Below are 16,098 nucleotides of genomic sequence, written 5' to 3'. Positions count from 1 at the left end.
GATTTCAGATGAATATAATCATATATTTACATCTACCAACCATCAATTCCTCTATTTCTTACGGAAACTTATAGTTAATTCATAGCTCTATAGAAACATCCAGACTGAAATCTACACGCCCTATTTATCGATTGGTCGAAATCTACAGCCGCTGAAAGTGACAGGACTTAAATTGACACGCCCTGTTTATTGATTGGTCTGAACCTACAGCGACCTTAGTAAAATCCCGGACTGCACGAAATAATCATGACGATGCCAGACTCAATTGCAAAGTCTCACAGGAGACGATTTGGCTGTTTCTTTTACCTAACATACTTTTGTACATTAACAGTAATTTAGTGAATCTAGCTAACTTTTCATAATCATTTTATTAATTAGTTAAGGAAAGATGTTAATATAAACAATAAAATGCTTTCTTTGATGATTCATGTGGGTTATGAAGGTAGCGATCATTGCAGGAAAAATTTACATAACCCGCGGGTTATGTATTTTTCCTGCAATGTTGCTACCCTCATATCCCGAATGAATCACCAAAGAAAGCATTTTATTGTTTAAATAGAATGCTAAAAAGCCATGAAAATGTGGTGAGTTTTCGGGCATGTTATGAGTCTTTTTTTACGTGAAATTGCTCAAAAAGTACACACAACATGTGGATTTGGGTTTTAACATTACACAGGGAAACAAAATATTTTGCGCTCAAATAATAAACAAATTTTTCATTCATACAGGTATATACTTTTACATGTATATTGTTTCATTAAAGATACTTTACTATTAATTATTATCATTAAGAATCAGACTTTTCCATGAAATCAAATGCGATATATCAGAGTTTTTACGCTGTGAAATAGGCCTATTTCTCAAACTCTTCTAATCCGTTAGCTACATACGTTTAATTCGTTAAATAATTTGAAATTTGATCGCAAATTCATTAGTTATAGAATATGAAAGAATTCATTTTTGTATGTTGGCAGAAGCACTATAATTGAGATATAGCCGCTTCTCTCGTGTTCCTTCCGACTAATTTAAAAAGTGTAGGATCGTATCCCGTGAGGTGAACTTCCAAACTTATGATTTGAAATATTTAACTTGTATTGTTTCACAGTAATTACTGGGCAGATAACTGGTAGATTTGAAAAATACTGTTCTGCATTGATTCGGTAGGTCTCAGCCTTTAACCCCTCATATCAACAACGAGTGTGCAGTGTAGTTTTTTTTTACTATGATAAATCATACATGTATTGCTCATGCAAACTAAAGTTGTACAATTTTACTCAGAATACTTTATAAATTATCATCGGAAATCCACCACCAGTCTCGCATTTAGTTATACGCAATAAGTAAGCATATGCGAGACGGGCCTTTGGTTTCCAACGATGATTTATGAAAAAAGTGATTTCCCAATTAGAGAATATTTTCACCACACACTAGAATGGAAAATGTGGTGTTTAAGTTTCATAGGGGATACAAAAGCAGCAATTTTATGATATCTCAGCATCAACTTGTGTGCAATATTGCGCCTTCGAAATGTGTAAATATTGACGTTACATGTGTAAATTTCATTTATTAAATGTTTATTTTTTAAAATCAATATGTAATATTAGACTGAAAAAATATTAATCGGGGCATTAAAACAAGACCAGACTCAAGTTATTCAAAAAACACAACACAGACGCAGAAAAAAAATAGAAACAGAACAAAAAAACGCGTTTACAATACCGCTGCTTTGACGTCGTTTTCTGAGCATTGTGACGTCAAAAGATAAGGGCCCTTTTCTCATGACGGCAGTCATATATAATTATAAGGTTAAATTGAGAAAAATAACACTTGCCACTAGTTTCCAATTGGTAATTATGAGAGCTAGAATCATTATCCTCTGCCTTCACTTGACCAACTAGAGTCCATGCAGGCTGGTTTTCAGACACTTGGAAATAATACATAGTCTTTTGAAACGTTGGAGGTGTGTCATCAACGTCCTCCACAATGATAGACAGAGTACAAGTACTGTAATAAGTAATAACATTTCTTCAGCATCACCAAGCAGTCATCATTACATGCAACATGCATTTATCAAACAAATTTCATTATTTAAGATTCGTTACGTTAGGCTATATGTTCATGCAGCACCCCCCCCCCCAAAAAAAAATCTTCAATATTCTTAACTATGTCTGGGTTCAAACGAGATATCATTTTATTAGAAAGAAAAATGTTTTGAAATATTGCCTATACTTTGTCACGATGAATTAGCGCAGCTAAAACTACGAAGTCAGTGGAGATTTTGCATGACAAATGATATTATGTATCCCTATGATGACGTTGAAAAATTAAGCAAGGTGTTCGGAATTTCGAACTGACAAAATACGTAAGATTTAAATATGAATCAATGTAAGGAATGTTTTCTGTCATTGTCAATTTCTCCAGGAAAAAGAGATGTAAATCTTGAAATTTATATTCTACCTTAAATTGTACTTATACGTTTACTGTAATTTGACAGATATGTGTCTGTTCATTAAAACTCATTATAAAGTAACAGAATTAGTGACCAAATGGGATATACTTTAATACTTATATACATCAGTATCTGATGAAGCATGTTAGCTAATACTGTCTCGTTCCAAATATGCCGAATGAAGCATCAAGTATGAATATTCAAAAATGAAATTCGTTTCTTACATCTATTTTTCAGAGAGTCAGATCATTTAAAATGAAGATGTAGCCAGGTTTCATTGTGTATAATAATGCATCAGTAAAACGATGAGCTCGTACAAAGACTATTGCAACATCGGATATACACTTTTTTGACCCCAACATTTTAAGTTTTGCAGATATACTGTCACTGTACCAGTTATCGGCTAAAATTTAACGTTTTTTTTGTGTATCTACTTATTTATTGATATTTTGAGTAGAACTATAAATGGGAACTCCTTACTTATCCTATTGTTAGATTATATAATTTATTTAAACTTATTATGTCACTTCCCCCACTGCTTAAAGTGAAATATTAATCGCATGCTACTAACCTGAACTCTCAGTTTAGCCGATAACTGGTATAGTACCAGTAAACGTTATTATGTTAATAATCTTTAAAAATCATTTTCCTCATGTGTTATTAATATGCCTTTTGTTACCATTGTACCTTTATCAGCAAAATAACAACAGATCTAGAATGAAAGTGATTAGCAACAAATATTTATATGTTGATAAATTGGAACCTTGAATGGGTGGAGTCTGAAGCCTTTACAGTGAGATTAAAATCATGATCTCCAGCATCATAATCAAGGGCAGTCTTCACAGATACTTCTCCAGTTTCACTTATATTGAAATGATTCTACAGAAGAAAAACACAAAACTAATCAAATATATAAAGATAAACATAATTGCAGCATACGGAAAATAAATGAATACCTAATATTCCTTGCTTAGGATTTACACTATTAAAAAATCCGGCCTGCAAACTCTTACTGACAGAAGGCCAACTCCCTGATTTTATTTTCATATTTTCATGAATGATATATGCCCTTTTATTTTCATAAAGAACACATAACCAAATTACACAGCGCTTACGCTTAATTATGTTTGCTTCAGTGCTGCTACTTTCAACGATTTCATATTCAGACTTTGTATTCAAACCTCCAAAATTATTGGCTTCTCATTGCTGGATTGAGAATATACTATAGTATCTTGAGGATAACGAGAAAAATTACATGAGAGGCAAGCAGTCAGCATGCTTCGGCAAGACTGACTGTGATTTCCCAAAGATGGTAAACGTCAGGGTATTTTTAAATAATAAAAACCTGAAATGAATGCATAAGAGACTAATAATGTATCCCACACTTTAATTTCTCCTCTGACATTCCTTATTCTAGCTCTAAACTATAGTTAACTTTGTCGCTAAAGAAGGAATATCCATGTTCCCGTTAGATATTAACAGTTAGATATTTAATTCACTCAGATAAGTTACATCATATAAAATATCCGAAGTATAAGTTGCATGAATATACATGCATGTAAAACGTCTATTGGTAACAAATTGATTGTATCGCAAAATTATTTTCTTACACACACATTAAATATTTTGAAATACAGCAATTCCATATTCCAATAACCTCACTACTTTTCTTTATATGTGATGAAACATAGATGCTTGGCTTTGTAATCAAATGCAACAAATAATTCAATTATTATTAAACATAGATACTTGCGCAAGTCAATAAGTTTACATCAGGGATTTTTTGTTGGTCAAATTGTTGTTATATTGTCATGTCGGTATGAAGGGAGTAAGAATACAAATCGAGGGAATATTTATACTTTGCAATTTTTTTAATGTAAACTAGATGCTGTCATTAGACAGTAATACCCGCACCATGTGTTTGCCCCTAAATAACACTGTTTTGTACCAGTTTAATTAAAAATGAAGGCTACATGCAAGCTCTGGTAATACATGTACAATTAAAATTTATAATTTTCATAACTGAAGGATGAGATCCCTTCCCATATGATAATACACATCGTGACATGAGCAGCACTTTATGTGCAATTTGGGGTAGAACTGTTTGCAGTGAATTTTCAGTTAATCAATAATCTTAACATTTTATGTCATAGAAAGTATAATGGTCTATATAATTATTACAAACAAAATTAAAAATTAAATAATGCCCCCTCCCCGTGGCGGTTGCCGGTTTTAGATTTGATTCTGTGTGCCTACATGAACATCATCGTGTGCACAGATTTAGAGAAGGGGTGGGAGTGAGGGATCCAGACCCCCCCCCCCTCCCCATGAAAATTCATTTATATCAATTGTAAAATTACCAAAAATACACCTTGGACCCCAATGCTCTTACAGACATGTAAACGCTCTAACCCATTGCGCTTCAATGTTAGGTAAAATTATTTGGGGGGTAAATATTTAATCAATATTTAATAAACTTTATTGTTTATCTCAATAGGAAGTATACATGTACATCACAATATGCAGGTGTCCTGCACCACCTTAAAGCTGTTATTTAGCTAATAAAATAGTGCAAGTGGATTTGAAGAATAGGTCATAAAAATACATGCATGTTACTAATGAATGATCTTTGTCTGAAGTTACATACACAACACAGGTCTGTATGTCTCATTAGCGGGTACATGTACTAGTTTTACCCAGCTCTTCGATTAGATGGGTTCACGTGTATATATACATGGGTGTTGCTAAAACGCAGAACGGAAAACAGAACGGAAAGCGGAACTGAAGGGAAAACGGAAAATCTTATCTAATGTTATTTACCTCATATATTTGTTAATCATACTAAAACGATATACTTTATGTACCTTTTTAATTTTTTTTTTGAAAGATTAAAAATATTAGATTATTTATTCAAGAATATTTATTTCCTCAAAATTAACAGTACATGCATTGACCACTATATTCTGTCCCAAAATATCCTCGATTCACTTTTTGCTGTATATTTATATATACCTCAGGGTTCAAGCAATTCTCTTTTAGAAGCATTAAACATTCTCATTATTCTTTCTTTAAAACATCCTCTCTAGCTTATCAGCTGGTATAAATACACGGCTAAAAATAAAGAAGTATACGGGGTTTTGCATTTCAACATACCCGGATGAAAGTGTTGAAAAATTGTGCAAGGTCTTCTGAGTGACTTCCAAATGGAGAAAAGATGTCAACATTTCCCATTATAAATCGTCCAAATGTGCTGCATGAATATTTTTGGATCGACAGACTATAGTCCCAATATATAATTGGAAAATCAAACCAGGCAACGTCTAGAGCTCTCTATTCGGATCATATGTATATAGCTGCTGGAATAAACAACTGCTTAGTAATGCAAACGTAAACAAAATTGCATTGCAAAAAATACTAGTTTCACAAATTACTAGTTTCACCATTTACCGGGTATTTTAATGTTTACTGTATTTTAATTTTTAATGTTGTCAGTCCTACGGTTTTTTTCTTCCATCTCAATGATACTGTATCGTCTGTATGATAAAAGATCGTCTAGAACACCGAAAATTCAATTTTGATGTAAGTATATACATGTACATCATATTTGAAATATAAAAATACTCAAAACACGCATAGAACGCTTTTACTAACTGCAAACGTTACGCTGATATGCCAGCAATACCATATAAGAAAAATAAGTAAAAAGTTATAGCTAATTTGCTCGTTTAATCATGTTTATGTTTCACAATTCGTATACATTTGATTTTTCCGTTTCGTACTCAACTAAAGCTGAATGAATACAATGCTATAATTGATAGACATTCATATGAATATTAATAAGATAGCAACATGTTGATAATCATTCATTAGATATAAATAAAAGATACAAAGTAAATCGTTTCTGGCCAGTCTATACCCTTTTTAAGCGATAAACGTGATGATATTTTCCATTCCGTTCCGTTTTCCGTTCCGCGTTTTAGCAACACCCATACATACATGTCTGTGTTTTCCATATGCAGAAAAGGATTAGTTATTAAGATCAGCTAAAGGAATTCATTATTGTGTTTTAATTGGATTATCATTATGATGTTGACCAATTTAGGTAAGCATAATACATGTAGTAACAGTAGCACAATATAATGAGATGCCAGCATACATAAATAAGTTCTACTTTCACTTTTTAAATGTGATCTCCCTTTGACAGCATACTGTATCATCATCTTTTAATATTTAAATAAGCTTATCATCGTTACCTATCCTCTCGCATTTGTAAAGTTTTTGTCATTTTAGTTGCAAAAGTTGTTTTTTTCATTTGTCAGACTGCATGCACTATATTGAGTTGACCCCATATTGACCCTGTATAAACAATTTCTTATTAAATTTGTGTATTAAATGTAAGTAGGTGTAAACACTTATCATTTTTATATGAGTTATAATAGGAAGGAAGGAGTATTTCTTTCTTAATGTATTATAATGCATCAAAATATCTTCTAATGTCATTATGATGCATCAATTGAATGGTGTAAAGTACATTAATGACCCCCAGGTGTTGTCTAACCCCCCCCCCCCCCTGCCTTTATGAAATAGGAAATGATATGCTACACTGTATTTTTTGTTAACTTTTGAGGTCTGAGATCCTCATCCCTAAACCATATAATTTATTTTTGCTCTTTGTGTCATTGCGCGTAAATTTATATATAGGGATTATGCCCCCTTGGAGACACCCTGACATTTTAGAACTAGAAATAATAATGTATTTTATCTTAATATTCATATGTTATACAGTAGTGTTTGATCCATGTGGGTAATTCCTAGCCTAATGATGTCACTGCTTTGTTTAGGAGACTTTACAATTGCCCCAAATAGGCGAATACACATGGAAGTGATGCATATAACATTTTGTTTATAAATCTTAAAAATTGAATTAAGCAATTTCCAAAATGTTAATGTGAATCACGAGAGAAAAAGCAATCAAGAAACGATTTAAAATTTGCTACTGTACACATGTAAGAATGTATTAAGAAGACTGAATCTTTATAACCAGGTTAGATTGGGGGGGGGGGTGAATGTGGAGTACGGGTATATATAAACATTTATAATTTGAATCATTTATTGTTATTAATTTTAACTTGTCAATGAATACTTCTTTTTGATCCCAAGGTAGAAATATGACCTCTGATCATATCTCAATAGATCATTTGTCAATTATGCAAGGTGTAATGTAATTTTTTTTAAGAATAACATTTTTTACCAGTTTATAAAATATTTTAGACACCCAAATTATATTTTGATTTTAATAGATCATTCAACAAGGGGGGGGGGGAAGAACAGTTTATATTTGAGTTTGTTTGGGAGTGGGGGTTCCAAGTCATATATTTGACAATTTTTTAATGTAATTTAAAATAAGACTAAGCCATACTACAGTCATGAACATGAATAGTATAGAACAAAACACGAACTAATACATGTACATGTATATATACATAGGAAGTATTACAAAACAGATGATTGATCTATATCTGGGTTCTTAAATTGAATCATATATCATGTACATATTATATTATTGTTTCTTTGTTCAAGGCATTTAAGATGGTATGTAGGTCATGATCCCAAGTGCTCTTCCTGAAATTATTAAATATCATAAAAACCGTTGAGATCCCCACCTTAATCCAAAGATATTATTCCTCCTTAGGTCATGCAGGCGCATCAGATCATTATGGCATGTAAGTCATGACGCTAACGGGTCATCCTGACCCCTTAATAGAATCAGAAATTGTCAATTATCTTTAAATTATTGATGTTTGATGATCCTATCTCTATTTAATCTTTATTATTAAGTCTCCTGAATGACATTTGGAGACTTATTGTATTTGTACGGTTCTTATTACATGTATTCCTCTTCTTCTTTTTCTTCTTTCCCGCTCTGAACTTGTTTCTCAGAGATGGCTGAACAGAATTGTACAAAACTCTGGGATATGATAGGCCTGCATATCTAGTTGTGCACCATGGTTTGATTTTTCTCATTTTGGGTTACACAACCACTTTCCGGGTGGGGGTGGGGGGGGGTCAAAGGTTTGTGGGGTCTAACATTGAACCTTGTAGGAAGAATCGTAGACTCTATTGTAAATGGTAACTTGAAAACGGACAAAGATAATGATATAGGGTTTTCATAATCATATATTAGCTGTCACTGGCAATATATAGCGTTTATTAGATCTGACCCCTGGGGTCATCCCCACCCCCCAGGAATTTGAAATTACCATATATCTCAGAAACTGTTATAATCATGACCCCTAAACCATATATATTCATGTTTCTGATGTCAAGGGGCATCAAATGTTATGTAGGTCATGGGCCTGTGGGTGGTCCTGACCCACTCAAACAGCAAGTCCCTTAATATCTTCAAAACAGTTGAGATCCCCACCCTTAAACCATATATATTCTTGTTCCTTGTGTCAAGGGGCATCAAACGGTATGTAGGTCATGGACCCCAGGGGTGGTCATGACCCCCCCTTGAACAGGAAGTGCACGAATATCTCGAAAACGGTTGAGATCCCTACCCCTTAACCATATATATTCTTGATCCTTAAAGGGCATCAAAATGTATGTACCGGTAGGAAATGGGCTCAGGGTTAAATTTAATTTTTCAAAACCGTAACGCACATCTATGGAACAGTTTCTATCATATCCCAAGATATGATGTGTATATCCATTGAATCATAAAAGGAGTTCTAGGATCTATGGTTTTTTGAAGTGATAAATGTCAATTTTCTGCTACTTTTTGACTCCCTGGATGAAATTTTAATTTTTAAAACCTTACTGCACATTTATAGAACAGTTCCTATCATATCCCAAGATATGATGTGTCTATCCATTAAATCATAAGAGGAGTTCTGGGATCTATGGGTTTTTTTTAGTGATAAACGTCAATTGTCTGCTACTATTTGACTCCCTGGATGAAATTTAGATTTTTAAAATCTTATTGCACATCTATAGGACAGCCCCAATTATATTCCAAGAGATGACGTAGCTGCCCCAAAAGTTGTAAGAGGAGTTCTGGGAACCATACTTTTTTTGAAAAAAAAACGTCATTTTTTGTTGCCCACTGATCCCCTTAATAAAAAAAAAATTCTGGAACCTGATCACACTTCAATATGACACCCCCAATCATATTCTAGAAGATCATTTGGCTACTGCAAAAAGAAAATGACGTTTTTGAAACCAGTTTTTTTTGTAAAAAAAACGTCATTTTTTAGCAATTAATTGACCCCCAGGACAAAATTGAAAATTCCGAAACCTTATTGCGCATCTATAGGATACCATAAAACATATTCCAAGAGATGATTTGTTTACTATTGAAAATGTAGGAGGAGTTCGAGGAAGAAGGTTTTTTGTGAAAAAACGTCATTTTTTATCAATTATTTGACCCCCAGGACTACCAGAGAATTTTTGAAACCTTTTTACAAAACAACATGATACCCCAAATCAAACTCCAAGAGTTGAGTTTGCTGGTTTATAAGATGTAAGAGCAGTTTGAGAAAGTAAAACGTGACAGACGGACGGACGGACGGACGGACGGACAGACGGACGGACGGACGGAACAGAGTAACAACAATATACCCGAACTTTCTTTAGAAAGTGCGGGTATAAAAATGTAAAAGTTATGTTCATATGATTCATTTTTAAAAGCAATCATTCCCAAACAAACGTTTACATTGTCAATGCTTTGTTATAAACGGACAAATCAAAATACCAGTGAAGGACTGCAGAGCTATGAAAGGCTGTACTCTGTACACTAATGTTAACTTGGAAAGAATAAAAAGTATACAATAATAGCATGGCAAAACAATGACAAAACAGTTCAAGTTAGGCTTTAGGTAATAAAACTTGACATTGTTTTATACGGTTTTTTTGCGCAACTCATTGTGATTTCATAAAAAGTTCTTACAAGTGTACAATGATCATGTTACAAACAGCTATTGATTAAATGTTTGAATATAAATATATGAGGATAGTTACCTGCGATGAACCTGAACTAGGTACAATTTGATAAGTCACATGGCGGAATTTTTCAGATCTGTCATGATCTGTAGCGTTTACTTTGCAGTGAAAACTTCCAGTCGTGTTTTCTTTAACTTTACATATTTGTAAACAGTTGTCTAGGAAAAAAATTAAATTCATTTATGATGCATTTTGTTAAATACACTCTTTGTGTGCAACTGCTTTTGGTTGTCTAATAAGCAATCTACATAACATTTACTAATTAAATTCTTTTATAAAAACATAACATTACATCTGCAGAGAATTGAGTAAACATATCTGAATTCCTGTAATTTTCATTATCCAACACTTTTTGTCCTTAACTGAAGTTACTACGACAGACCTCTGAATTATTAAATCAACACTCGAAATCTACAGTTCAATATCATAAAATGTTGAAACAATGAAATTTATTTGGAGCAAATTTTCAAAAATAGATTATTCTATAAAATTTACACATTAATATTTAGATTAACAGTAGTTTTATTAGAAAGAAAAGAAGTGAATTAATGTAAAGTGTCTAGAAACCAACTGTTGTCAAGGGAATCGAAATTTAAAAACAAATAGTTCTATTTTCTTGTCTTTTATGTCCTTTTTTAACATTAGTATCAAAATTTATATACTACATATACTACCAACACTATTACTACTACTTATGTTATAAAGTAAAATGTCAAGTAACCAGAAATATGCTAAACAAGTCAAAATCTTATACTTTCCAGCCGAAATGAAAAAAAAATAGTAAGCCCGGACCAATATGACTGAAGTACAGCCCGTGTTGCTATCTTGATACGGGAGTATAATTTAAATTTTTGAATTTATGTTAAACCCATGCACTTTCACATAAATAAATGCAACAGCTAAATTTTGTTTTCACTAAAAGTTACAATATTAATAAAATTCTCTAAGATGTCAATTTTTGGCTATATAAATATCTCAGGGTGTTAATTAAAGACACTGACTTCATATGATTTATGGTCACCTGAATAAAATTTAATTTTCCATTTCAGACTCTAAAAAGTGTATCAAGATATTGATATACACATTTAACTTTCAATATAAAAGCTTATATAATAAATCTTTTTCACAGCTTGTATATATGATGTCAAAAAGTAAAACATATCATCAAATAACTTTTAAATGGTTAGACTATCTGACCAACTTCGCCCAATTGTGTTTATTGTCACCTAACTAGTAAACTGTGAGTCGTTGGTTTGAAACTGTTTGAAAATCATATGATTACCAATATAATATCTCTGATATTACTACTGTCTAACACATAAAATTAAGTCCGACTGTAAGAGTTTTTTTACTAGCATTCGTGTATCAGAAATAAATTACACTACCATTTACAATCATTTAATTAGACATTGGTAAATGAAGATTATCACCCAGGTCGGTGACTGGACTAATATGTAAGGCTAAGTACATAGATACTTTGTAAATAATTACCTGCAAATTTAGGGGATTCATCATTTACATCCTCAACTGTAATGTTGAGTGTTGCGTACGCTGAGTGATGGGATAATTTTCTGTCTTTATAATCTGATGCTGTTATCTGGAAACAAGTATCTTTCATGATCTTAATTATGAAAGGTGATATTTTCAAACATATCACATTCACTGTGGAAGAGTAATACAAACTCTAAAACAGTTATAAATTCATCACACAGAATGCCCAGAATAATGAAGACTGATCTAAACTATTTGGTGAAGTATAATGGATATAAATGCTCTTTTTCTTGAAACTAAAGGTGACGGAGACTTAATTCTTTACTTACAGTGAGGGTATAATTCGTCCGTGTCTCATAATCAACATTATCAGCCAAATACACGCTACCACTGAGTTGATCGATGAAGAAATGACGGTCTGTGTTACCATTTGTAATCCAGTAATACAGAGATCCATACTCCTCGGACCAATCAGCATCTGTTGCTGTCACACTGTGTAAAGAAGTAACATAAGAACTGTGTGGCTGAGGTTGATAAAGCTTTGAAATATCTCTTATGAATTAAATTTCAGAATAGCTTGATAAAGGTATAAGTTGTTCTCGTTATTATTTTGAGTTGTGAGGAAACTCGTGAGATAACTTGATTTTGTCATCTTAAAAGTTACTCCTCTTAATTTCATTACTTGACTTTGGTTATTGTAAATAGTTTCTGTTAAAACATTTGCTGTGTAAGAAAAGATAGTTGTGTCGCTGCATAGCGCTATATTTGAATCTCCGTGCTGTAATCGTTCGTAATTTCATTGGTGCCGGGCTGTGTTGTTATTAATCTACCGGTATGTGTCATTGGTGCTTTATCTTCGCATCATTGGTGCTGTAATCGATCGTTTTATTTGTGCTGTAAATGATCTAATTTTATCGGTGCTGTGCTATCATTGGTCAATGTGTCATGAGTATTGTTATTGATCCAAGCATCATTGATACTGGTATTGTTCTGTGATTCATTCAGATGCTGTTTTAAATTACTCCTAACTTCAATGGTGCTTTAAGAAATGCAAATGTCAAAGGAATGTGTTTGATTCTAACTAATGTGTTGTTGTTCCTTTAAAATTGAAACTTCGTTAGTGCTGTAATTAGTGTGTCATCGGTGTTGTAATTAATTGTGTTCTATTATTGATCTTTATCAATGCTAAAATAAACGAAGAACAATAATTATCCGACTCTGGTCCTGAGAAATAATTAAAACCCGCTATCAATATACGGCCTTATAATACGTTCACTTCTTATGTAACAGATTATAAAGCTCTTTTTATGCACTGGACTCTTTCTAATATGAACAATTTGAGACGAGTGCAAGATATGTCTTACTTTAAAATCATTGATCCAACAGGTGTGTTCTCTTTAATTGAAATGCTGTATCCATTTTGAGTGAACTTCGGAATGTTGTTATTTATATCCTGTAATTGTGAAGAAAAAAACTTACAAAATTACTGAATAATAGTTATGAAAAAAACCAACAAAGAATGTCAATGAGCATCCCAGTACTCAACTATAATATCTTGATCATTGACTTTAAATTTCTGACTCAGTTACTCGGTGTAAACTTAATTCAACTGTAAACATTTGACTTCTTTTTAAGGCATCAATGCTTTGAGTAAAATATTGTTCTGATTGATCCAGTTCATTATCATGATTGTAAAACAAAAAACTATAAATAAATAAATCAATCAATAAAAATTTGAATTGACTTCCTTATCAAAACATAATTTTCAACCCGTATATTTGAGTATCTGGATTAACTTCTGCTTCATTGTTTTATTTCATGCGTAGATCAAATCACTTTTTTAAACAAAAATGTCATTTGATCTTAAATATTAGTTAAATTCGTAATTTTAAGCTTAAGGATTTTTTATTATTTGTTTAAAAATCTGAACTTTGATGAAGATGGACAGCGTTCATCACTGTGCGATTTGCACTGTATACACATCGTTAAACTCAGCTGAACTAAACAGTTCACACAGTTACTGAGTATACTGTGCATTGCACTCAAAAGGCTGGTGTAACAACTGAACTTTGACTTAGATGTACATTGTTCATTGGTAAAGCTGTACTCCTTGAAATAATAACTGAACTTTGACTAAGATGTAAAATGTTTCATTTAAAAGTTGTACAATATAAGATAAATATGTAAACTTAAATTTTGATGTAAAGTGTTCAATTTATTAGTGATGCACTGTCTGAGATAAATACCTTAACTTCAACTGAGATGTACAGTGTTCAGCAATACTTTGTGGGATTTTTAAGTTATATACCTGTACTTTGACTGAGATTTTCTGGGTTTTGCTTGACAATGAGCTGTTTGAGTAACTTCTACTATTGTAAGCCATTATCATCAGGAATCCAGTGTCAGTTTTCGTAAGGGGTGTCTTCTTCACGGACAATACACCTTGTTTAGTTATGCTAAATGAAGAAGTCTCGTTAACAAGCTCGAACAAAATTTCATCTTGATCATCTGCATCCTTGTCAATAGCCTGCAACAAAAATGTAATGACAAAGTAAATAAAATTTCACGCACTGATCATATTGAATCGGTAGACGACTTTACGCACATAAATTTTATGTTTATTTCTACTGAAGTGAATCCTTTAAAATATTAATTTTAACCTTTGCTGTATAGGTTTTATTTGTATCCAATTCATTGAACGTTAACTCCAGAGTCTGACCATTATTACAGAATTCTGGAACATTATCATTGATGTCGTTGATCGTGATTTTGATGAGAGCTGTACTGTAACAAGGGGGTGTGCCTCCATCTTCAGCAACCACTGTCAGCTCAAGAATCCCCGAGGATCCCATAGTCTCACGGTATATCTTCTTAATTAGATGAAGATTTCCACTGTTTGGATCTATATTAAAGTATGAGCTCCTAAAAAAAGACACAATTTGGAGTTTTTTTAAACTTTACTCAATGTGAGGCGGAATGATAGCTCTGACAGACTTGAGAACAAGGAGCGTGCAAGGCTGCACATGAATTTTGCATAACGTTTTCAGGTGCCGCTATCAATAAATAAATTCCTTTGTAATTTTTAAGTCAATACTCTTGATTGCCATTAACATTTTATCAGAAGAAAGTAGATCAATAAAATAGATTTGCGAGATGTTAAGTACTCACCATTTGGATAGAATTAATTTGTACTTAATCATAGCGTTTTTCCCAGAGTCTGAATCTTTAGCCTGAAATAGATAGCATAATAATTACGCTTAAGAGATACAGCTTCCAATGTCAAGCGATTGTAATAATATCAAGTGATTTCTTTTAAATCTGAAAACCATGCATGTTTGCCCCAAATCATTTTTACACGAATAAGCACATAAAAAACATTTCAGAAAATCTAGTGTTTTTCTATTTAGTTAATTGGACAAGAGAAATAAATAATTAATTCAAATATGTATGACAGCAACGCCAAAATAAAAGGGGTACAGACGTGACTATGTACAGTTTTAGAAAATTGTATGGAGTAAAAAACATGTAAAATATGCGACATTGTTTCACATAAAAAGTTAAACAGAGACATTTGATTTCAAATAATGATAAATCTTTTCTCATGTCAGTATCAAAACAAACAAGCATTATGAGAGTATTGCATAAGCAATACACGTCCCCTACCGGTTTGTGGAAATTGTGGACACAATGCACTGCTATGCAGAATATCATTAAAAAATTGGAATATAAAAAGTAAATGTTCTCTAAAATATGTCAACCAGACGCTACAAAAGTGTAAACTTGATCTGTAGTTTGACATTTTGAAGCTGTTCAGCAAATTTCATATTATTCCTCAAACGCATAAAGAAAAAAAGTTTGGAAAACTGAAATGGGACAGACAGACGGACGGACAGACGGACAGACGGACGGACAGACGGAATGACGGACGCAGAGGAAAGCTATAGTCCCCTCCGGTGAAAACCGGTAGGGGACTAATAAAGATAGTATTTCATTACTGTAAATTTATCTCAAGTATTGCATAAGCAATACACGTCCCCTACCGGTTTGTGGAAATTGTGGAAACAATGCACTGCTATGCAGAATATCGAACCCGAACATTAAAAAATTGGAATATAAAAAATTAATTTTCTCTAAAATATGTCAACCAGACGCTACAA

The 16,098-nt window shown here is 32.6% G+C and overlaps 1 protein-coding gene across 1 annotated transcript in view; it reads right to left on the bottom strand.

Annotated features, from left to right (window-relative positions):
• Positions 1 to 10,167: 10,167 nt before the first annotated feature.
• Positions 10,168 to 16,098, bottom strand: part of LOC136269944 (cadherin EGF LAG seven-pass G-type receptor 1-like) — a 34,470-nt gene continuing 28,539 nt past the window's right edge. Inside the window, exons 15-22 of the mRNA XM_066065865.1 lie at positions 15,110 to 15,171; positions 14,602 to 14,863; positions 14,250 to 14,468; positions 13,306 to 13,394; positions 12,271 to 12,433; positions 11,942 to 12,047; positions 10,469 to 10,608; positions 10,168 to 10,254 (exon numbers count right to left, since the gene is read on the bottom strand). Of these exons, the coding sequence (XP_065921937.1) occupies positions 10,168 to 10,254; positions 10,469 to 10,608; positions 11,942 to 12,047; positions 12,271 to 12,433; positions 13,306 to 13,394; positions 14,250 to 14,468; positions 14,602 to 14,863; positions 15,110 to 15,171 (1,128 nt within the window). The remainder of the gene's footprint in view (positions 10,255 to 10,468; positions 10,609 to 11,941; positions 12,048 to 12,270; positions 12,434 to 13,305; positions 13,395 to 14,249; positions 14,469 to 14,601; positions 14,864 to 15,109; positions 15,172 to 16,098) is intronic.

Source organism: Magallana gigas, chromosome 7 (genome assembly GCF_963853765.1).
Source record: "Magallana gigas chromosome 7, xbMagGiga1.1, whole genome shotgun sequence".
NCBI classification, from domain to species: domain Eukaryota; kingdom Metazoa; phylum Mollusca; class Bivalvia; order Ostreida; family Ostreidae; genus Magallana; species Magallana gigas.
The sequence above is the reverse complement of the archived record's forward strand: the minus strand, read 5'-3'. Positions and strand labels throughout refer to the sequence as shown.